The sequence below is a fragment of the Balaenoptera ricei genome, chromosome 2 (genome assembly GCF_028023285.1).
Source record: "Balaenoptera ricei isolate mBalRic1 chromosome 2, mBalRic1.hap2, whole genome shotgun sequence".
Taxonomy (NCBI): Eukaryota; Metazoa; Chordata; class Mammalia; order Artiodactyla; family Balaenopteridae; genus Balaenoptera; species Balaenoptera ricei.
In genome coordinates this window covers 51,199,944-51,216,142 of record NC_082640.1, presented here as the reverse complement: position 1 = coordinate 51,216,142, position 16,199 = coordinate 51,199,944, and the positions used below count along the sequence as shown (strand labels likewise).

General features: G+C 47.2%; 1 protein-coding gene across 8 annotated transcripts in view; it reads left to right on the top strand.

The window, feature by feature from the left end:
- The window catches only part of ADAMTS17 (ADAM metallopeptidase with thrombospondin type 1 motif 17), a 359,201-nt gene that overhangs the window by 150,297 nt on the left and 192,705 nt on the right, over positions 1-16,199 (top strand). For all 8 annotated transcript variants that reach the window (XM_059912613.1, XM_059912610.1, XM_059912612.1 and 5 more), the window contains exon 8: positions 6,734-6,839. In XM_059912613.1, coding sequence (XP_059768596.1) covers positions 6,734-6,839 — 106 coding nt within the window. The remainder of the gene's footprint in view (positions 1-6,733; positions 6,840-16,199) is intronic.

The following is a 16,199-nucleotide window of genomic DNA, read 5'->3' as shown; positions in this document are numbered from 1 at the left end:
TACGTTTAGGTCTATAATCCATTTGGAGTTCATTTTTGTATCTGACATCATTCTTTTGCATGTGGGTGTCCATTGGTTTCAGCACCATTTGTTGAAAAGACTCTTCTTTCCCCCCACTGGATGGTCTTGGCACCCTTGTCAAAAGTCAATTGACTATAAATGTGAAGGTTTATTTCTGGACTCTTGGTTCTGTTCAATTGATCTAAATGTCTGTCTTTATGCATGTAGCACACTGCTTCGATTACTCTAACTTGGTATTAAGTTTCAAAACTGAACATGTGAGCCCTTCAATGATCAGACTTGGAAGCTATTACCTTCACGCTTTGTCTATTTACCACTTCATTTAACCTTGAGTTAAGTTGCTGAGTTTTCAGTTTGTCAGTGTTCTTCTAGGTTAGATAGGTGTTAGGCACGGACATTTTTGAATTGCAGTGGCTGCTTCTGCAGTGCCCGTGTTTAAGGAGGGAACCAGTGCCCCTTTTTAAGCCATTGCCCCCTCCCCTGTCCATGGTGTAGGGACAAAGGCCTTGACTAACTCATCTTCCTTCCACTGTGACTGACACTAAGGGACCCAGAAGAAGAGAAGCAGGGAGACAGGGATTCCTACTTGTGGTGGAATTGCTAAGACAAGGCTGGATCTGGGAGGGATTATCCAGCTATGCCCCTGGGGGATGGAGGCACTGAGCTGGGGCAGAAAGCCATGGACAGGCTGGTCTGGAAAGCAGTGCTCCACAGTCCCAAGTGGTGGGACCACCCTCTCCTGCCCTTACCATTAACATTCTTTCCCAATTTGTTAGAAACTATACCTGTCCTTCAGCATATATGGGGCTCTGTCCACTCTGCGCAGAATCCTTTAGGGGATTAGTGACTTACAGTGACCCTGTGAACCACTGACCTCAGAGAACACAGAAGCAAAATTGCAGAGGAGAAGGGCCTGAATCAGTTAAATAATTTAGATAGTATAGAGTCAGGAAATATAAGCAGGATATATAGGAAATGTAAGCTTAAATGAAAATTGAATTTCCTTGTTGCAACTGATAAAGATTTCATTGTGCCTGAGAATAGGACATGATTTTTGAGAATACAGCTAATTTTACTCATTCATGGATTCTGCCTGTGTGAATTCACCTACTCGTTAAACTTTATTTGGAACTCCAAAATCAATACTTACAGCACTTTTGTGGTCATTTGCAGACACATGCAGAGTGGTGAAATATTTGAGTCACCCAACAGGCACGTTCCCAGAAGATGTCAAACAAGGCAGTATTTTGCCATCTTATTTCAGCTCTCATGCTGTGAATAAACATCCTTTTTGAGGTCTATCTGACACCTTGTTTTTCGTATTTTTATGCTTTTTGTGGTGATTTTGCTGTTTTGAATGGCCTCCAAAGATAGTGCTGAAGTGCTGTTTAGTGCTTTGAAGCTCAAGAAGGCTGCCATGCGCCTTGCAGAGAAAAATACTAGATGAGCTTCATTCAGGCGTGAGTTATAGGACTGTTGGCTCTGAGTTCAATGTTAATGAATCAACGATATATATTGAATAAGGTGTCTTCAAACAGAAACACACATAAAACAAGGTTATGTGTCACTTGACAAAACGTGACCAGAGGCTCACAGGAACCAAATCCTGTATTTCCCCTAGGACCAATGGTTCTATATTCCAGCATTCAGGGTTCAGGGCGAATTTTTAGAATCTAAGTACCGTGAGTAACAAGAATAGACTGTAGTTACTTTTCATTTGTCACATCCTGGGCTCTAAGACATTTGTTTCTAATGCCGTTCACAAATTCAAATCATACCTCCAACCACTTAGTGAGTTTCCAAGAGCACAAGAACTTGTGGATGAGCCTGAATATGAAACTCAATCTCAACCACTGTGATTACTGTGAGAATAGATGTAAATTGCCTTCTTGTAATAGGCAGCGTGGTGTGCCAGTGATAACCATGATGGTGTTGGTTTGTTGAGCAGCTGGTGGAAGAAAGTTGACTGTCTCTCTCAGAGGCAGAGCCTGAGAAGGTCTGAGTAATGGGCAACAGGGCCAACAGCTGTACACTGTTTACACAGACAATTTGCTGGATAAACCAGAGTTTATACAGTTGGGTGTTGTTTATTCCTTAAATCTAGAAAGGATCATATGGTCAACTCTGAATTTAAGAATTATGTGCTTACACCACACACTTTTCTACTAAAAAAGAAAATAATTAAACCTCCTCACCCAATTTGCTCCCCAAGCTTGTGCTCCTACCAAGAAAAAGAAAAGAATGGAGAAGAGAGAGTGTCCACACTGAGTTGATTTGCCTGGGAAGGTGGGTCAGGAGGCTCTGGTGGATGTGATCTGCTTTGGGATGAATTAAATATACTTCTTCAGGGATCAGAAAAACACTTTACAGCCCTTCATTTCTACCTCCAGCATTTCAGACTTTCAAAAATGTATTTTGCTTCCCTAATCTGTGCCAGGGTTATAGTAGAGGTGGAGAGAGTTGCCCTTAGGATACAAGCACACACTCAATTATGTGTTGACTATAAACTTCCTTCATTATCTGCTGCCTTAAGGGCTGTACACTCAGAATCAAAATCCGGAGAGTTTTTGTTGTTGTTATTTTTTTTTTATTAGTCTCCCACCTTGGCCTCTGCTATATGTCACCTTGAATAAATGAAATATAACCAATAACTTTAACTTTCATAGCGAGTACACATTCACTGTACTAGGTTTAAGCCAAAAAAAGAAGAAAAAATTTAAAGATCTGTAATGACTTCACCATGTCCTAGAGGTAACTACTGTTAATGTGGCTGCACATATCCCTCAAGTCTTTTCATCTTTAGGATTAAAAACATTTGGACTTAAACACATGAAACCTTTACTGTATCCCACCCACATCTCAGCATAAGCACACGTTATGATTTACAAAAATCTTCTAAATCCTCCAAGCTTATCGTCGTTGCTGGTTACCAAAGCTTTGGTGCAGGAGGCCCAGGGTTTGCCTGGGGGAGCATGGGTGTTGGAGAAAGATAACCCTGCATTTGTACCCAAGTCTGGGCCCTGATCAGCCACATAACTGGATGCTGAACCTTCATTTCCCTATCTGTAAAGTGGGACCAGTAATACCTTCCAAATAAGGGAGGACCAAGCATGCGGAGCAGCGCTTGCCTGTGAAGAGAACCGTAATAAATGCCTGTTGCCTTTCTGCTTCGCTTTTGTTCCAAGGAGCTCTGTAAACATGTGGAATTGATGTTTTTTTAAAATTTCAAAAATAAGTTCTACTCTTATTTCTCTGGTGGAGAATTTTAAATCATGGAAGACTGAAACCATTGAAAGAACCACTCTAGGGTCTGAGAAATCCTTGCTATCTGTGTGGGGAATTCCAGTTACTTAAGAAGGTCCCTCTGCTTCCACAGCTTCAGCATGGACATTAGCAGAACCTGTGTTTACAGACTTCCTTTTTTTAATTAAAAGAAAAAAATCAATGCAGAGAAAACTGGTTTTTCCTCATTTCTTGACAAGTGCTGAGGTGGGATTGGGCGGGGTTTCCAGGTTGGTGCCTTTGCAGCCTGACGAGTTGGGGTGTCTCTGCGTCTCCATCACACCTTCCTCTCTAGACTGCTGTTTCTTTCCAGAAAACATGGAGTAGTGGTGGGCTTTGCTTTCCGCTGCAGCTCCTGGTTTAATTACCATCTATTCCCTGCAGTTCTTACTTTTACAACAATCTGGGATTCTCTCCAGACTTTGTTTTGTGAGTTCTAAGCATTTCCACACTGTCGCTCATAAACGCACAAGCTCCCGTGCTCCATTTTCTGGGCCGTTTTTGTTGACGTGTTTTGCCTTGCTCGGTTTTATGACTGGGCTATTCACAATTGGAATAAACCTTTAAAAGCACTAGACCTTAATCCACCTTTGTGTGAGAGCATTTCTTATAAATAAACTAATGCTTTGTTTTCTAGTAAGAAAAGAGAAAAAATCATATGCACCTGGAAAAATTAAAGTGCAATTATTGGAAGGCCTTCTACTTAGCTCTTTCCCTAGTGTTGTGTGTTACCCAATTAGAGTGGAAACTCAGGATGCCTGTTCCAGGTGCCGAGTGTAGCCGAGGCCAGGGGATGTGTTTCTGTGGCATTTAAAGTCTGCTGGTTCAGCAGGCGCTTTTGGGACAGCAAGCTCAGCACAGCTGGCCTTGGATGTCTCTCTTTCTCCCTCACCAGACAACTCCTCCGGGGCAAGCACATCTGATTGTTTCTGATTGATTCATTGACCCAGGAGGCTGGGTATGGTTGGGTGTGCGTTTGAGTGCGTGCGTGTGTGCGCGGCATGCGTATGCCATCAGTGCAGTGTGGAAGCATTCCGACTACTCACTGCTGGACTTTCTGCAGCAACCCAGAAAGCATTTTTTTTTTTTTTTTTTTTTGGCTGTGTTGGGTCTTCGTTTCTGTGCGAGGGCTTTCTCTAGTTGTGGCAAGTGGGGGCCACTCTTCATCGTGGTGCGCGGGCCTCTCATTATCACGGCCTCTCTTGTTGCGGAGCACAGGCTCCAGATGTGCAGGCTCAGTAGTTGTGGCTCACAGGCTTAGTCGCTCCGCGGCATGTGGGATCTTCCCAGACCAGGGCTCGAACCCGTGTCCCCTGAATTGGCAGGCAGATTCTTAACCACTGCGCCACCAGGGAAGCCCAGAAAGCATTTTTAAACAAAACCGTAATAATGACCTCAACGATATCAGAAAGGGCAGATCGTGTCCTTTCTGGTTGTCATTTTCCTCTTCCCATATTCTGCATTGCTGGATTATGATGCCCATATGCAAAAAACACATTTTGAGGCCAAATAACATTTCCTTTTTTTCTTTCTTTTTTGTAAAAAAAAAAAATTCTTCAACCTTGGCCAAGCGTGTTGCATGCTTCCAAATAAAAGCAGATATGTGCTGTGGTGCCCAGCTCAGTTTGCTGAGTGTGAGTTGAGCCCTTGAGCCGGGGTGTGCAAGCTTGTCTGCCCCTTGCAGGGGTTGCGGGGGAGTGCCCTGTGTGTAGCTGAGGTCCGCCCCAGCTTGATTTTGATGTCAACAAAGAGGATGTTGGTTTAGCTCTTTGGGAGCAGGGAGGGAGGTTCATTTTTAATTAATTAATCCCGCTGTTCATTCCCCTCTTCCAGCTCCTTCCCTCCCCGGCTCCTGTGCCTGCAGGGCCACTGTCGGCTTCTGAGACACTTCCTGCACATTAGTGAAAGGGAGCAGCGTGCAGCCTGGCAGTGGGTAGTGTCTCTGGGTGGAGAACAGGTGCCCTCACTCGGGTGGCCACAGCCCTTCCAGGGCACAGGGCTGGCGGGCAGAGTCCCTATCCACCTGGTCACCAGGCACCAATAGCCAGTGCACACCTGGCTGTGGGGCCAACAGAGCCACTGACCTCCCCACACCCCTTGTGAGCTCACAGCGAGGGCAGCACTGAGCCTGCTCGGGCGTATGGCCCCCTGTGCCACCAGCCACTCATACATTTCACAGGGCATAGTGAGGAGTCAGATGCCACCAGTACTCAAGTTCTATCCCAAGCCCTTCGGGGTCCATGGACTCTGGCTTTTGTTGAGATATGTCCTGGGGGTTCCTGGATGGGGTCATGGTGATGTCCTTCCTGGGTGCAGAGCTAAGAGGGAGTGTGGAGAGCTGCCGTGGGCAGTATCAGCCCTGGAGTGTCAGCCTGGAGACGTGTGGCCTGTGCACAGCTGATGCCCAGCGTTCTTCAGTTGTGCCTGGTCCGTCCAAGGCCCCCATCCTGTTCACATGAGCCCCCCTGCCATAATAACCTCTCTCCCCTGGAGCACTGCCATCGTCCACCAGAGGCTGGCAGCCTCCTGTCCTCTGTACCCAGCCCCCTTGCTCGCACCATTTTCCTGAGTCTGGTACCCCCCTGGTTGCACTGCCTTGATCTTCCCGTCTCAGGGAAGGTCCTTGGGCCCCGTCATGTTTGTGCAGAGTTGAGCGAGTTGGGCCGTGGGACCCAACCTCCCAAATGACTTCCAGGCCCGTACTCTTCCAGCGTCTTTCATTGCTCCTGGGCCCTGGTCTCGTCCTCCTCAGGGCTCCTGAAACATTTTTCTGAACATTCTGCACCTTCCATGGCCTGCTCTCTGTGAGTCCCGGTCCCGATCCGAGCTCACCCCCTGACAGCATTAACCCTAATAGGGCCGGGACTGGGGTGAGAGTAGGAGGTGCCCAGGGTGCGAAATTTGAGGAAGCCCTCCATCCCTCTCAGGGTCGGCTCCTGAGAGGGAGACCCTCCTTGAAACTTGCACACTGGGTGCCTTGACTTTTTGGCCTCACCTGGTCCCAGCCCTGGATGCTGAAGTTGGACAGGTCTGGCTCAGCAGCCCAGCATCAGGTGCCAGTCCAGGTGACCTTGGGAAAGTTACCTTTTCTCTCTGAACCCCAGTTTCTCTGTTGCCTCCATCCCAGGTAATGAGGACTTCATTAGATAATCTGTGTAAACCGCTCAGTATGTTGCCTGACGCATGTTAAATGCTTGAGAGATGTTTGTGGTTGTTATTACTATTATTATTATTATTATTAGGCGAATACAAAAGCATCACACACCAGCCAGTCTCCATATGAGCTCTGGAATGACAGGTCCAGTCCCATGGTCATCCTCGCCCCCGTTTGCCCCTCTTGATGATGTGTGATGTTGACCATGTGGATTTGCCCTGCGAGGTCAGGGCCTCGCACATTCTGAAGAGGATGTGTTTTGTGTCTCTGCTGCAGGAATTGCTTACTTAGGAGGTGTGTGCAGTGCTAAGAGGAAATGTGTGCTTGCCGAAGACAATGGCCTCAATTTGGCCTTTACCATCGCTCATGAGCTGGGCCACAAGTAAGTATCAGACTCTGGATTGTTCTGCCTCTTTAAATGCTTTTCTGAATACATATTTTTTTCACTCAGATTCTGGAAGTTCTAAAACAGTGCTGCTGAATGCCTTTGCTTCCTCTAGAGTAAGGACCTAGGCCAGCAAGCCTGGGTCCCAACCCTGCAGGGAACCCAAGAGATCACAGAACAGACTGTCTCTGAGAGTGGAAATGCTCATTTGATGTTTGCTTTAAGTCTATTCTTAAAGCACACGCTGTAAAGGGAAGAGATTTTCTCAGTGTTGTCGTGAGTTGTATCCCCTTTCCCGGACCAGCATGATCTTGATTCACTCTAAATATGCCGTTCAAATAATGGGATTTATCTTTGTGCTATTGAATTTCTGGGTTGTTGTTTTTTTTTCAGCCAGTTTCAAACAAAGTCCAACTTTCTGAAGGTAGAATGTCAGTGTCTTAGTTTAAAGAATCATCAGCTATTGCCTTTGCACATGGAAGTTCTTCCCTTCAGGAGGAGAGAACCACAGAACCTTAGAGCCCAAAGATGATGTGGAGAGAATCCGAGGCAGCCTCCTGGTTTTTTTAGATGAGGAAAAAGAAGGTCCGAGGGGTTGAATGGCTGGCCCAAGGCTGAGATCACCTGCAGGAAGTCTCAGGGGGCAGAAAACCAGCTGACTCTCAAACTGTGGCCCGAGGGTTTACTCTTTCTCCTGGAGTAGGTGTCTGTTTTATGTTTCTCTGAAGGAAACATTGTGATATGACTGCTTAAGAACTTTAAATAAATAAATTGAGGAGGCCAAAGCATGCAAAACAATGGAAAAATTTATATTGGACAGAAGAGAACAAAATTAAATGGAAATCTAGTTCTTGGGGAAAAATATATATTGTAAAGTTTTCCCAGTGCCCGAGATAGTAAGATGCCTGGAACCCTAAAGGTGAACTCAAGCTTCTGCAAGAGTAGAGGCAATGAATAAGGAGTACAAAAGCAGTTGTTTTCTCCTAGTATTAGCCATATCTGTGGCTTGATGTTTTTACCTTGTTTTGTTTATCTGGTCCCATTTTAATTTTTTTCACTCCTGTAGATGGGTTTGTTGTTGACTTTTCTGTACCTGTTGGCTATCATGATGTGAGTACAGAGAATGAAAATAATCTTATGTGTATTTCCTGGGACTAAGGGGAAAATAACATGTTATTGGCCAAGAGAAGCAAGATAAGTAGTTATCTCTACGTACACATTTATTTCATCTTGACAGTATTTCAGAAATATTGGTGACAACACTTTGCCATACTAGTTTGCCTACACTACTAGAAAATACTTTTTTTAAATTATTTGTAATCAAATTTGTATTCATATCTCAGATTTGTTAAGAACAAAAAACAACTAGAAAACCCCACCCAATAGTGGTTGCTGAAAGAAAAGTACAAATGAGTATGGCTTTGGCAAACATCTTCTCACTATCAAATGCCCCACCCAGCCCGTCGCAGTACAGCGGAATCAACTCCCTAACAGTTGTGAGAATGCAGAGTTGTCAAAACATTTCCCAACGCGCAGGTTGTGTGGACCTTTGAAGAGATATATTTATGTGAACTGCTGCATCCCATGGCAGCAGTCACCTCTGCATGTGAGCACACAGGGTCTGCCTTTTCTCCTTGGGCATTAAGAACACAGAGCGCCGTTCCTCCCTGATCTGTGCGGTTGTGCTGGATCAAACACTGGCATCTTAACACGGGAGGTCTGCAGATGAATGATTAGATTCAGTCATACTCCAGTAGCCTTTAGCTACAGTCTGTTTAGAATTTCTTGGAGGACTCTTTATAGCTTGCTACTGAACTCTAATTACCTGCAAAAACAAACACCGTATTGTTAATCAAAGCCAATAAATCCTGGTAGCATTTGGTCCCCTCTCTAGTTGGGCGATTATGGTTTTCCCAGAGAAGTCTCTTGTCTCTGATTATTCGAAAGCGTTGGGAAGCAGATCCCCCAAGGATGAAGCCACAGTCTCCCTATCCACGGACCCCTCTGGTCACCCGGCTCAGAGCAGCCAGAGAGGCTCTGCAGAGGCTTGGGAAGGTAGAAGCCAGCCTGCACTCTCAGGAAAGCCACTGTCCAGGCTCCTTCACAGATGTGAACCTGGAAACTGTCTATATTTTGGAATAGGGAGGAGTAATTTAACTCCACGTTTCTTAAGTGTGTGTGAACTGAGATAGGATGGATGGTATTCTGTGGACCTGAGCCACTGGTCCATGCTCTCCAACAAAATTTCTTGGTGAAAGTTTTAGAAAACAATAAAGAACACCCCTCTGTGTAACCCTGGAAAATCCCCAGAGAGCTCACCCTCCAGTTCCTAACCATTTAATACTGAAAAGTAAAGATCTCTTCTGAAGGGTAGGTGTGTGTGCCTTTGCACGTGGGCATGCATGGGTGCAGCCCTTCTGCTCCGTACTCAATATACCTCCTGTGAGGAGCAGTGTGAGCACTTACCCTCAGATCCCAATGTTAGGAGAAAAAGTCACTTTCCGTAGGAGCTACACATGCCATTTATCAGATGACGAGAGTTGCGTAAGTTAACATGATTTCATTTTCGCTCTGGCTTTCAGAAAACACAAAGCTAAGCGTAAGGCTCATTTTTAACATTTAACTCATTGTAGTACTGGAATTTTTCTCCCTCTTTCTAGCATCTGTTTGTATGCATGGTTTTATTTCAAATATTGTAGTTCAAAAATAATTTATTTGGTGCTGTGAACTGGCTCCAATCCAATTTTCAGTAAAATAAGTTCTAAATTATAAATTAAATGAAAAACTCTTCCCATGGTAACATCAATAATGCTGCTTTGGACGTAGGTTAACAATAAAGTAATGATGTTTAAGTCAAATCAGATCTCACTTACTGAGCATCTGCTGTGTACCAGGTACTGTGTTAGATGCTGTGCATTCATTGTATTATTGAATCAATCCTGTGAGGCAGGTATCATTAGCTTTTACTTTATAGATTAGGAAACTAGTATTACTTTAAAAAATTTTCTAGTCTCTACCTAAAATGATTTGGGATCACTTGTATGATAATATACCCATGCAACAGGGCCATTAAAATAACGTTCCAAAATATAGGTAATAAAGAAGAGAGCTTGTTATATATCCAAACACCAAGGTACTTTCAGTTTGCCAGCAGCCTAGGCAGAGACGGCAAAAAATGGCATGGTACAGCTGGCTGAAGAAAGCCAATGTGTCCTCAACAGGGGTTTCCCTAGGAAACTCAAGTACTGTGGGTGAGGCTGGCAGCTTTCTGATGATCTACCCTGGTAAAGAAGTAGGGTAGAAAAGACTCCAGCCACGGCTTTAGACAGGAACTGATGGATTTGCAATTCCCAGTGGCAGTCGTGGAGGAGACCCTGGGAAGGGGCTGTTCTGTGTTCCTTCCTGGAGGATGAGCTGGGTCTGTGGGGCAGCCTTGCTGACAGCAGCTTTGGGATTTTTAAATGAGCACCTATGACCTTAGTTACCTTCTTGCCCATGAAAGGCTGCCAGATAGGCAGCTGCCCCCCACCTTTTGGTTCACCTAGTGTGAGCTTTGGAAGGCACCTGTCTCCCTGTCTTGTTGTGGTAGCTTGGGAAACCCAGCGGAAAATGAGGCTGTTTTTGTGCCTTTCTTCATCCCACAGTGACCATGAGAAAGCGATGGTCCTGAGCATGAGAAGATGTCTTCGATGGACCTCTTTCACTTTAGAGGGCCATAGTTGCCGCTGTTGTTGGTTATGATGGAATCAGTGACATGGGGGAAACAGCCCAGCTGGGCCAACTCTGCCCAGGTTTTTTCCCTCAAGAAACCAGGATGCCTTGTGGTGGAACTCAGTGTCCAAGATATTTATCACTATTTGATTTTAGAGAGAAAGAGGGAGAGCTCGAAGCATTCGTTTTTCTCAGGCAAACTCAACCCTGATTGCTCATGGGAAGAACTCTCCTCAGAAGCTCAGGTCCACGCTGACTGCCCATGAGAAAAATAAAAAACAGAATCAAGTGACACCCTAATGATCAAGGAGAGCTTAGGTAATGACGTTAGTATAGCATTAAAGTGACTGTGCCTAATACGTCTATTGGATTTTTAGAGGATATTGTTTGCTATGATTCGGAATTTTTATAGTGTAAGAAAGAAAGTAAATGGTTCTATGAAAATTGGTTAGAATGCCTTTTGCTTTGGGGAAAGTAGGTCTAATACAGCATGATAAGGCCCTGGGGAGACATTTGATTGACAAGAGCTCTCCCTAGTGCAGTTGGAGGCCAGGAGGGCACAGAACCAAGTCTCAACTGGTTGTTTGGTGCCTGGGGAAACCCAGCGTGCTTCTCAATCAGGTAAGACAGTGCCTGGGAGGTGTCTAAACACAGGGCTTCCAGGTGGGGTGGGGAGAGAGGGGAGGGACTCCACTTAATGCATACTCGGCCACCCACTCAGAAAAACAAAGAGCTTTCCCTTGCAGAAAATAAATCTCTGCTTCTGTCGGATTTAGGAGGCTCTGTTAGATAAGCCTGAGCCAGATCAACACCTGCCTGGAGAGTCAGTGCAAACCATGTGACCTCTCTAGCTCCAGACAGGCCCCAGAGCTATGCCCCATCTTCAGGCCCTCACTACCTGTACTGGGGCTGGGCCTCTCCCCACCTGCTCTTCCTGGGGTTTTTCCTGACTTCCATATGCCCTTTCTTGGGTCTTTCCATTCTGGAATTTACCTCTCCTGTGGTCAGCTGGCTCTACCTGTGGCCTCTGAAAAATGCTGTCTTCATGGAAGCTTGGGAACCCAGCAGATGTGACATCTGGGCCCAGCCTCAGGAGAGGAGCCCCTGAGGCACTTGGAAGTGCCTGTGGCCAAGCCTCTGCCTGATCAGTTAACACCCCCTCTGGGGGAGGGAGCACCTCAGAAGCTCTCCAGGAGATGCCAGGTGCAGCCAGGGTGGAGCTGCCACCAGCATGAGGTCTAGACCTTTTATTGTTGCTTTCGGCCTCATCCACCTTCCTGCTTCCAACTCTTGCTCCCTGACCCTGTCCCTCCAGGCCACCCTCAGGGTTGAGCTGTGGTGCTAGATACGATCCTGCTCTCCTGGCTCCGGCTCACCCCTCTCTAGGTCACCCTGAATTCCGTGCTTCTTGCTGCTGTACCAAGCAGTCATGCTCACGGCTGGTGAGTCAAGTGAGGAAAGGCCCAGCCTTCCTGAAAGTTGCTACCACAGGCAAGCGTAGTCCTGTCATCTCTCACCTGACACCTCCTGGGAGACCTGGAAATGGAAGGCGAGGAACAGAAGGAGGGGGACAGGCAGGGCCCACAGGGGCCTGAGGTACCAAGTACATAGATGCTCCCAAGTGGAGAGAAACATGGGGCTGAGGTTTAACAATACAAATGCCCTGGCAACCAGGAACTGTGTTTGGTGACACTTGTGCACCTGCAGACAAGCAGTTAGTTATAGACAGACCCAGTTGCAACAGTGTGGTGCACAGCTGGGTTCTCAGACCCGCACAAACGCCCCTCGCCCCCTGGAACCAAGCCCACCATTGTGTAAGCACTGCCCTGGCTGATGTCACTTGGAGGAGGGACTCTGTCCTCCTGTTCAGTCCTATGAGGACAGAGGGCAGGTGGGTGGGCACCTCATGCCCTGAAGTAACAAGTGGGATCTCTGGTCCAGACAGGTCACAGGTGAAGCTTGGTATCCCCCAGTAAAGATACCCATCAAAAGCTAGATCCATGCACTCCGGATGTTTCCGGCTAGAACGTGACACTGTGCAAATGAGTTCAGGGCAGTGGACGTGGGAAAGATGTCCTCTTGAAGTGTGCCTGGGAACACACTAGCCTGGGGTGCGGCATGGAACACGTACAGAGTCCGATTCCTGGGGATCGTGGCTTATGGGCAGAGGGTGGGCAGGTGTCTGGGGAGCGGAGGAAAAGGGAAGGGACAGCTGTTCTGGGGGAAATGTTCTCATAACTGGAGTCAACACAATTCAAACTGAAAGGAATTGTCTCAGTCCCAGAACAGGAAGTAAGGAAAGCCATTATCTAGGTTTGTGAAGAGGGGAAGTATTTGTCTGTGATCTGTGTTAAGAATGAGCTGCCCGGTACGGTACAGGGGGACGCGGTGTGCACATGGGCAGGATGTGAGCAGGTAGGTAGCTCACGAGGGTGGCCGGGCAGCCTGCCAAGTCCTCTGCCTGGGCATGTAACCCGGCGGGCACAGCACGGACATCAGATGGGCTGGCCTTATAAGGAAGGTGCAGCGGAGAGAGGATTTCTGCAAATGTCATAACCGGTTAGAAATCCCAGGAGGAGAGCAAGGGTGCTTTTGTTCTAGTTTGGAATTAGGGCAGTTGTGTTCATGTATGGGTCAACCTTTCTCTCAGAACAGAAAGGGTGGACCCTTCCAGCCCAAGAGGTCTACAGGAAGGGCTGCTTCTAGGGCAAGCAAGTCCCACACTGGGTTTTCAGACGGACTCCTCCCTGGCTCTCTGGGTCTTACCCTCCATCCCTACTCAGCTCCTACAGCCTCCTGCAGGCTCCCCTGCCAGACAGAAGCTTAATTGGTGGTGCCAGTGGTGTTTAGGGCTCTTGGGTTTCACGCAGAGGTGCTCGGAGTGATTTCTGAGTGCCATTTCCTAGGTGTATGAGCATCCCTGGCTCGGCTGCCGTATCCAGATTCCAGAGTCATATCAAACACCCAGGCCTCGTTTACTTTCCTTATTATTTTTAAAAATGTGCTGCTGAAAATTGTAAGGTCTTTGACATTAATTTACAAGCCACCCTCCTTCTCAAGTCTTGGATGAGCTAGAATGACTTGTGACTTCTGGAGGATTGCAGGGTGGCCACAGTGGAGCCTGCACCTGGCACAGCATCTCTTAGCCCTGCTCCGTGTTGCCCTGAGTGAGTCCTTCCTAACAGCTGTGCCTTTCCTTTTTTTCCTCCTTTCTCCATCCCCCGCCCCGACCCCAGACAAATAAAAGCAGAATTTCCTTCTGGTCCCTCCCAGATGAATGATTTTGAATGGGAGGTGCAGTGTCCAGAAGAGCAGGGAACTTTGTCACTGGTGGCCCTGTTTAAATGGCTTCTCTGCCTTAGGGAGCGATTTTTCATTGCCCAGCATTAAGAAGAGTTGCAGGGAAATTATCATGATTTCCTTTGGAGTCTTACCCCTGACTCGGATTGAATGTGAGGAGAGAACACTTCCTCCATTTGACTGGAAAGCCCAGAGCCACTGTTCTTAAGAGGACCTTGACCACAGTCTTCCCAAATCTGCCCAGGCCAGGCCTGGGAGGGAAGACAAACAAAGGGAAAAACCATTAAAAGCTCTTCAGCAAGCAGACAGATGTGTTCCCACCTGCATTCTGAGTGGCCAGTCCGAGCAGCTATTGGCTGGATGTTATCGCCGTGATGGGAAATCCAGCTGGATCTGGGATGTCTGCTGCTCCCAGAGTTTTGTTACTGTGATAGGAAAGGTTACACAAGCTGTGTGGATGTTTGTCTCTACCCCAGGAATTCTTTGCCCTTAATTATTGGTGGATTTCCTTACCTGAAATGATGTCGTTCGAGATGGTGTTTGAGGAGATGGCAGGGCGGGAGTGGGGAGGGGGAATGAGGGGGTGTGTGAATTGAGTTTGGCTGAAGAACCAAATTTTGAAATCCCCTCAGAACTTCTTTACATTACAGACTATTCCAGGAATTAGACGAGATCCAATTTTCTCGTTAGATTACCAGAGCTTCTGGCAGCTCCTCTTAAGTAGCTTTTCTCCTGGTTCTCAGAGCTGGAAGGGATGTCCAAAGTCATCTCAGCCTCATTTTGCAGACGGCCTCCCTATCCTGTGGCGTGGTGCCTTTTATGCAACTGAACTGATCTCGTGCTGAGGCCAAGCTCTCCCCATGTGGCTCTTCTGGTAACTGGATTTACTCACCCTTACTGGGAAAGACAGTTTTTGCTTACATGACTGGGGTTTTGTAAGTACTGTGGGAGGTGGCAGAGGTGTGATAGGATGCAAATTTCTCCACAGATGGAGTGCTCTTTTATAGATGGAATGTTTGTGTCCCCCAAAATTCATATGCTGAAATCTAATCCCCAGAGTGATGGTACATGGAGGTGGGACCTTTGAGCAGTAAGTAGCTCAAGAGGGTGGAGCCCTCATGAATGGGATTAGTGCCCTTGTAAGAAGAGGCCGGAGAGCTAACTAGCTCTCTTTCGGCCATGTGAGGAAACAACGAGAAAGCAGCCTCTGCAACCCAGGAAAGGGCCTTCACTAGAACCTCACCATGCTGGCACCTTGATCTTGGACTTCCAGCCTCTACAACTGTGAGAAATAAATTTCTATTGTTGATAAGCCACCCAGTTTATGGTATTTTGTTGTGGCTTACACATGCCCACATTCTCCCAACGTATTTGGTTTCATGCCTGAAATCCTTATTCATCCACTGCCCACTGCTGATGGAAAATTCCAAAGACCTGAGGGTAGTTGCACATCTCTGAGTCCCTGGGAACTTTGCCACCAGCCCAGTCAATGGCACATTCTGGGAAAGAGCCCTCCTCTCCTAATCCATTTTTAGGCACAGAGGGCGTGCTCCCACCTTGCCCGGAGGTGGTAGTTTTGCCAGATGATGGTGGTGGCAGACAGGACCAGCAGAGGGGCTTGCGGGGTCCGGGGAAGCTAAGAAATCATGTACTTTGTTCCTGACGTCAAAACAGAGCACAGGGGCCTGCGTAGTTGCCAGGGGCCTGCGTGAGGATCTGGGAATGGCCTCTCTTGGAGAAAACATAAATAAGTAGATGGATATAGAATGTGGGAGGTTGTTAAGTTTCCCCAAGAGTCACTGGAAGCATGACAAAGGCGTCCTCTTGTTAACCACAGCCGCATTTCTGTGGTGTTGAAGAAGGGGCAGGTGTGAAGTGAGCCTGGTGATTCACGGACACTATTATCAGGAGCAAAGAGAGAATGAGAAGAAGATGGCTTGGTCAGTTCTGAACTGAGCTGGGACAAATCTTGGGGTTGCCAAAGTCCCCGGAGAGGCTGATGCTGGCGCGGGGCTGGCAGCCACTGGAGAAGCTGGGCCCTGTGACGTGGGGGCTGAAGTGTTACTTGGGCAGGGGGGTGAACCTGCGCCTACACCAGGGCCATGGTGTAGCTAGCTTATAACCAGGTAAGTTGTTAAGGAGAAGCTGGCAGAGAAACAGCAGTGGATCTCTAAGTGAAACTCACACCAAGAACCTGGTGAGTCCAGTAGGACCCCTGCCACGGGACAGCTTCAGACTGAGGACCAAATGATAGGTGGCCTGCCGATGACTGCAAGGCACATGCAGATTGGTTTCTGGTCAGAGGAGCCTTCCAGGCAGGAGCACGTGCTTACTGGGTAAATGACA